Genomic DNA, 7,549 nt, shown 5'->3' with positions numbered 1-7,549 from the left:
TCTGAGTCCGACGACCTTCGCTGGCCATCAACGGGGCCCAACGATGCCGGCGAAGGGAAGAGGGAAAAAAGAAATAAAAAATAAAAAAAAGGAAAATGAAAGAAAAAAGGAAAAAAAATTCAAAAAAAAGGTAAAGGACAAAAATGGCTTTCGATCGGCGAGGTCAAGTCCCTTTACAAGACTCATATGATTACTTCAATTCCTTATTTGAAATGGAGTTCCCTTTAAACTTTTGTTTAAGAAAATGAAAGTATTTCACTTTCTTATTTGGAATTTTTCCGTGAAGAACGAAAAGGGGCCACCAAACATATCTTAAAACACGGGTTTCTTGCATGTCGCTTGAGAAACGGATTCTCGAGTGAACGCCGTCTACTTGCAAAGCCTGTTGCAATTGAGTAGGGTCGTGGTGCACGGTGATGGATCGACACCGTCTGCCGCCGTTTGCGTCAGCAGCATCGGCTCTGAATACGGACACGTGTAGCATGCGCCGCCATGGGATCTGGGCTCTTGGAGCTCTTCTTCCCGAGACCGAAACGAACGGTAGTAGAAGAGGAAGAAGAAGAACACTGAGCGTGACGTGACGCACTCCTTACGTCTTCCCATACGCACTCGCGTACGAATATATAAAAACCCTTCATCTGAATCCTCCCAGATAACCCCAATCATACCCTTGTTTCGGTTCCTTCCTCCAGCCCTTCTGGAGAGTCTCTCCGCTCTGCCGGGTGAGTGATCATGATGTTCTGCTCTGATTTTATGTCGGTCACTTTGCTCTGGTCGCGCGCTGAACCATGGGTGGTTTCTGGGTCGTCCTAAACCTCCCTGGTTTCGATGTTGTTGAGGTCCTAACGTTGAAACATTGGGAAGTTCGTATCGAAATTTCTCTTATTTTGCTTCAGGGTATTGAAAGACTGAACCTTTTTGGAATGTTTGATTGTGGGTGTTGAGTTATGGGAATTTTTGACATTTTCTTGGTTAGATTGTGATTGAAAGGAGATGGGATTTTAGACACGGATTGTATTCACGATTCGTGATATGTTCATGATGTTTTATTCTTTTGATGGCCAGCTCGCGAGAGCTTGTTATGGTTGCATCGATGGTGTCAGTGGGCATTTTCATGAGTGTCTTATGTGTTCGTGTAGTTCGGTCATCTCTCTTGAGCATCATTGACGGTCATGTTGTTGTGGGAGTTTGGCGTCTTGATTCTGATGAGGTGCAGAACCGGCAGTTAAGTCTGTCTTATTTTTGTCATCTGCAGGATTTGCCTTGCTGAATATTGGGGTCAGGTGTCACTGTTGTGCATTCTCGAAGGTGGAGGATATTTTTCTCGACAGACTCTTATATGCAGTTATAGTCAAACTAATGCACAGCAGGTGAGTTTCGGTTCAGTTGTTGCAATGTCTGGGCTTGCCAAGGGTATAAAAGTTTGCGACGAGGAGAGTTCTGGTAACCGTTCCCACAGAGCTCAAGGATCCAGTGGAAATTCAGGTGATTTAGACCATGACATCGCTCAGTTGACGAAGCTCAGATCCAAACCCAATGAACATCTGAGAAAGGCTACGCTGGGCGGATTGAAAATGCCTGTCTCTACCCTGAGAATGTTGGCTGCTCGAGAGAGCAATTATTCAGGGAGGGGGAGGTTCTCACTGTCTGATAGCTGTCATGTGTTGAGTAGATATTTGCCTATTTGTGGCCCTCAAAAGGTGGATAAGATGGGAACCCGTGCATATGTTTCTCAGTTTTCTGCTGACGGTTCGCTCTTTGTGGCAGGCTTTCAGGTAATCATTATTTTCCTCGTGGAATTTGGCAAATTTTGGATGCCACATTATGACTTCAGTTTGTGATCTTGTCAAATTAAGTCTAGGAGCACACTTGTATCTATGTGATGCTGTTAATCCATAGCTTATTACCATTACAGGGAAGTCATATTAGGATATACAACGTGGATAAGGGCTGGAAAGTTAAGAAGAACATACTGGCAAAAAGTTTGAGATGGACAATTACAGACACTTGTCTTTCTCCTGATCAACGTTATCTCGTAAGTTTGTAAAGGTCTTCCGACAAGGAAGCGCATTATCACATCGGATGAGGTTTTTTCGATTTGATCTCCATGTCATTTGAATTTTTTATTGTACAACAACTAATGTCCCTCCTGACCTTTAAACAGTCATATATTGTGCTCTTTTCTTTTCAATGTAGGATTCTCATTCTATGATGTGAGTACATTTTGTCAGTTTCATTGAGTCGTATATATATTTTTTTTAGTTTTTGGTTTTGATGGAACTTCTTTTTTGACTTCCCTGAAATAAATTGATGGTTTCTTTGTGAAGGAGCTCAGACTGGTCTGTGCTTTGCAGGTCTATTCTAGTATGTCACCCCTTGTCCACATTGTTAATATTGAATCTGCTGCAACAGAGTCACTTGCGAACGTCACGGTAGGTCTGTGATTATGTGATCTGGAAGTCTGGAAATCTTTTCCAAATTTCAAGTTACAAAGGAGAATTTTGTGCATCGCAGAATATTGTGGACTGTTTTGCAAATGGTTAATAGAATTCTATTATTGTACATCCATACAAACATTTTACTTCGGATGGAACTATTACGCAAGATGATCATTGGGAATTTTTAACTGACGAAAGAATATTGTGCTCGATGATGTTCCCGACGCTTGTCAAGATTTTGTTTGGGAAAAAATCAGATAGGAATTTTGCTTTTGAATGGGATCCTTCTGTTAGATCACGTCTACGGTAAATAGGATGGGGATTTCTCTTTGAAATGGGATCATTCAGTTAGATCATGTCTCATAATTTGAAATGCAAAGTAGGTGATGCAAGATATAAGAAAGCCTCACATTGATTTACTGCAGTTTGATCAGTGTGTGAAATATTAAACAATACATCATATAGAACAGCAGCATAGGAACTTTTTCTAAAGAATTCAGTTTAGCTTTTTTCTTAGTTTGAGACTTGGAAGGTGAAGCACTTCTCAACCTCATAGGTTGCTCTGTTGCTTTCTCATTACGTAGTAAGCTATCCATATCTGATAGATAAAACTACTCTTTTCATGCTGCAAGTCCTCTCTATGCAGGAAATACATGATGGCTTGGATTTCTCTACTGATAACGATGACGAGCATGAAGGGTTTTCTATCTTCTCTGTGAAGTTCTCAACTGATGGGCGAGAGCTTGTCGCTGCAAGCAGTGATGGGGCAATATATATTCATGATCTTGTAGCAAACAAGGTTGGCCTTCAAATTCCAGCTCATGAGGTACGCCAACTTTTCAATGGATGTACTGTTTTCATTTAGTCTGAACAAACGGGCATGAGTTTGATATGCTAAACGTTAATAATTTAAACTGTATGAATTGAAACTCTCACGTACATTTTTTTCCCCTTCTTTCTTTGGTTTGGGTGTTTTTTTTTTTTTGGTTTGGGTCTGGCACTGACTAGATCCCTTCTATCACACGCGGCATTCTTTTTTAATTAGATTTTACTTTATCGCGTTGAAGAGTAGAGGTACTCTTTTTTCTGTTTTTCTGCATGGCTCTAGTTTCGCTTAATTAGCATGGTAATTCTTGTTCCTTTATTCTCTTGACTTTGGCTATCTGTCTAATTTTCACTTACATTGCTTGAATCTTGGGCAACATGAAGTTACAAGCTCTAGTTGTCATCCTAAAATGATTGGTTTCTTGTCCTTTCTATATCAAAGCCCTTTCTATATCAAAGTTTCCTTTAAAGTAAATTCAGGTTCCAACTTTTCCCCAGTTTTTCAGTCCACCTTCCACTTTACCCAGTTGCTTATAGATCTAGGCATTTTAGAAAGTTTCTTTCATCAAATGGTTGTGGTACCAGTTGATTGAGCTTATTATGGTAGCTCACTAGGATAAGCGCTAAAGTTGAGATAAAAACCGATCATGCTTATTAGGAGAATATTTCCTGGTAATGTACTAGTATGAGTTGAGAAAAGATGTGTATTGAAAAGAATGATGAAGCGTGAGATTGATGCCGTCAATTCAACAAGGTTGATGTGGGTCTAATAGAATTGAATTTGAATTAACTTTTGCTGGTGTTTTTTGTTCTTTGGCATACATTCTTATATGTCTTCATATTCTTCAAACATTCCTGCTGTTCTGGCTGCATTACCCCAAGACATAAGATGCTAAAAGCTACGGTCCTTATACTTAGCATGCTTAGCATATTACAGGTTGATGTTAACACCGTATGCTTTGCGGATGAAAGTGGCCACATCATCTATTCTGGAAGTGACGATCATTTCTGTAAGGTAAATATGATTACCTTCTTTTGGAAGAAGAGAGTGAACTTGACTACTAGTTTTTGTGATGACTACTTTCTTTTTCTGGTTGGGGTGGGGGGCATAATGTGACTACTCTGTTGACAGAAGCCTCAATTTCTTAGTTTGTCTGATGACTTTTTTCCAAAAAAGCTTGGCATGAAGAAGGTAGCCTTCCATGGTTTTGGAAAATGATGTTTTCTGCTTAGTCAAGGGTCTAGGTTGCTACTCGAATCAAGAAACTAAATTCGATTATTACTTAAGTGGTTTCATCTCGAATTGGTATTTTTGTCTACGAGGTTTTATATGATTATATGTAAATGTTAGGCATCTATAGGTACTTTGTTAGTGAATTTGAAGGAAACGTGTTACAACTATCTGTTTCCTGTTGGAGAATCGAATATCTAGGTACTCAAAAAATTGAGTTGTGCAGCTTTACGGTATCTCCCCCTTTAAGATGAAACGATCCTTTCCTCTTTGTTGGTTGACTGAACTATTTCATGTGCATAAATAATTAGGAGAAACTTCTCTGTGAACGAAGTGTAAAACTTTGTGAAAAACGCACTATTTCACCCTGTTGTATTGCAGGTACGCACTTCAGATTATCATAATCAACAAATTTATTTGGCGTGACATTGGCTGCTAAAGTTGTTAATGGAATTAGTATGCAAATAAGTCAAATTCACTATAATTTATATGTTAGCAATAGCGAACTCATGGATTTGCATTCTGCTTTCTAAGTGAATGAATTCTCTTTAGGTCTGGGACCGTCGTTGTCTTTCTACAACAGGACAAGCAGCTGGAGTTTTGACAGGACATCTAGAAGGCATTACGTTTATTGATAGTCGTGGAGATGGACGTTACCTCATTTCAAATGGAAAGGATCAGTCTACAAAACTATGGGATATAAGAAAGATGACTTCAAATAGTCCAACATTGTAGGTTTTATAATGTCTTTTCAATCTTGCTGGTCCTCTCTCTCTCTCTCTCTCTCGCATTATTGGCTGGTCTCACCAATGGTTTTTTAATACATTGGGTCTCTTCTCTTGTATTGGAATCTTTTGCGAGTGATTATTCACGTATATATCACACTACAAGTTGAATTTGTTCCTTGAATAGTTAATTCTCAGGTATAGTTTTCTCTTATGAAATGGCAGCCACAGGCGAAGAGACTTTATTTGGGATTACAGGTGGATGGAGTACCCAGACGAAGATAGAAACTTGAAACATCCCCACGATCAGTCAGTGGCTACATATAAAGGTCACTCAGTGTTGTATACTCTGATACGCTGTTACTTCTCCCCTGCATATAGGTAATGCACAAAAAGAGCCCTATTCTTTATGGCGAAATCTTTTTGAATTATCCCTCTGTTCATGTTGGTTTCTCAAGTGATGAATGTCTATACTAGTTGCTAAACAAGCCCTTTTCATAAAGCTGACGCTGGTTGATGAGAATCTCCTGCTGATATTGTAGTGTTCACTAATTGTTCTTTTCCTTCATTGCAGCACTGGTCAGAAGTATATCTACACCGGATCTAGTGACTGTATAGTTTATATATATGATCTGGTACGACCCTTACTACATTACGGATTATATCTTCATTCATTCAAATTTTCATGTGGCACTGTGAGAGGAAGAAATCAATATCCTTTTATATTCCTATTAAATAAATAGAATGCTTAATGACACCTAAATCATGGGGAGGTCGCGACTATGCTAGATGGTGTGATCCTTGGACTTGTAGAAAGGCACTTCTAAGAGTAGGTACCAACTACCGTGAGCAAAGAAAATGTGGTTGCTCGTTGGTTCTGGAAGAGATAAGGATTTAAGTAAATTTTCACGTGGCGTGGCAAAGGCCATGAGAAATCAATTGAATTGGATAATTTGATTACAGCCCCAAAAGAAGAGCAGTCATTTGAGTTTTGCGACTAGCTCAGTTTGTAATAGATTTGGATTTTTGATGTTTCTCAACTATTCTAGTGAGTAACTAAGTCACGAACCTTTCGACCAAAAAAAAAACTAGGTCACGAACCTAAAATCTGTCTATTTGGTTAGTATTTTCTCCTGATTTGAACTATTTAGGGTCTAATTCTCTGATAACGATTGGTGGGCATTGAGTAAAACCTTTAAGTACTGAGTTACCTTTCCAGCTTTCCTCGTGTTACCTCGAAATGTTTGAGTAATTTGATTGCTTCATCTAGGTGAGTGGAAATCAAGTTGCCAAACTCAACCATCATAATGAACCTGTAAGGGATTGCAGTTGGCATCCATTTTACCCCTTGATGGTCACCTCTTCATGGGACGGCGTAATTGCCAAGTGGGAATTCCCAGGGGACGGGAAAACAACATCATCATCTAGGCCAAGGCAGAGAAGAAGCAGGAGGGCGATGTTTTATTAGAGCAGGTCACGGCCTCAAATGTCCTAGACTTTTTATGTTTTTTGCTCATTGTTTATAGTCAAATTAACATGGGAAGAGGCTTTACCGAGAAAAGAAGGTGAGCCAGGAATTTGCCTTACTGCGGTGTCCAGTAAAGATACACATTACAGAGGTTTCTTCTTGACTTCATCCCTTTGCTGTATATAAAGATCAGAACTATTCTTGTCATTGCTTCAGCAGCAGTGAGGTGGGTTTAACAATCAAGTAAATCAGAACAAGAGTTGTCTTTGTTAATCGTCTGCTTCCCTCAGCTAAATGTGGGAAAGTCTAGGGCATCGAACAGGAGCAGTTCTCTGTGGCAGGTACCGAGTGGTCAATCTGTTAGTCTGTTGCTCAGCAATGAACGATTTTTCATTTGTTGTGTTTCATAGATGTTTGATTATCTATCTATATGCTTCTGCTTGCTTTGGAGCTCTGCTTCTTGTGATATTTATTCTTGTTGATGTGGTCTCTTTGTCAATTGTAGAATATGCAAAATAGTCATTCCAACATTTGGATTGCCATTTTGAACGATTTAACTATCGATTATCGAGTGCTCCAGATTGTAGATGAAAATGGTAGTTGATTCTTTAGGGATTACAAACCCATAAGCCGGGAAGAGACCAATCGGCTGCGTGACCTCAATGGTCCATGTATGTCGACATAGACCTGTCACAGCTCGCATTTCCGTCGACAATTGGCGTCTTTGCATGCCCATGGATATGAAAGCACTAGCAGCTAGTCCTTGTACATCAGTTAAATAATTTGGCGTGGTCTCTCTGAAGATTGAATTTTCATGGAGGCTGCAATCGTATTGCCATGTTAGTAAACACCACTTTGTGCC

At 39.6% G+C, this 7,549-nt stretch overlaps 1 protein-coding gene across 1 annotated transcript; it reads left to right on the top strand.

Moving 5' to 3' along the window:
- The first annotated feature begins 562 nt into the window (after positions 1 to 562).
- On the top strand, positions 563 to 7,137 carry LOC115691351 (LEC14B homolog). The gene is made up of 10 exons (XM_030617945.2): positions 563 to 722; positions 1,256 to 1,775; positions 1,916 to 2,035; positions 2,355 to 2,432; positions 3,085 to 3,264; positions 4,201 to 4,278; positions 5,047 to 5,225; positions 5,445 to 5,600; positions 5,794 to 5,854; positions 6,490 to 7,137. The coding sequence occupies exons 2-10, from the start codon at positions 1,395 to 1,397 to the stop codon at positions 6,685 to 6,687; spliced, it is 1,431 nt and encodes a 476-aa protein (XP_030473805.1). The 5' UTR covers positions 563 to 722; positions 1,256 to 1,394; the 3' UTR covers positions 6,688 to 7,137.
- Positions 7,138 to 7,549: the final 412 nt, after the last annotated feature.

Source organism: Syzygium oleosum, unplaced genomic scaffold, assembly GCF_021117445.2.
Source record: "Syzygium oleosum isolate NSW1041296 unplaced genomic scaffold, Sole_v2.1 Sole_v2.43, whole genome shotgun sequence".
NCBI classification, from domain to species: domain Eukaryota; kingdom Viridiplantae; phylum Streptophyta; class Magnoliopsida; order Myrtales; family Myrtaceae; genus Syzygium; species Syzygium oleosum.
This window is presented reverse-complemented; position numbering and strand designations above follow the sequence as displayed.

Bases quoted from the DNA above. Each gene is read 5' to 3' on its own strand.
- LOC115691351 (XM_030617945.2), top strand. From the start codon at position 1,395: ATGTCTGGGCTTGCCAAGGGTATAAAAGTTTGCGACGAGGAGAGTTCT. The intron at 3,265-4,200 runs GTACGCCAACTT...AGCATATTACAG, and splicing joins TTCAAATTCCAGCTCATGAG to GTTGATGTTAACACCGTATG. The intron at 5,226-5,444 runs GTAGGTTTTATA...ATGAAATGGCAG, and splicing joins ACTTCAAATAGTCCAACATT to CCACAGGCGAAGAGACTTTA.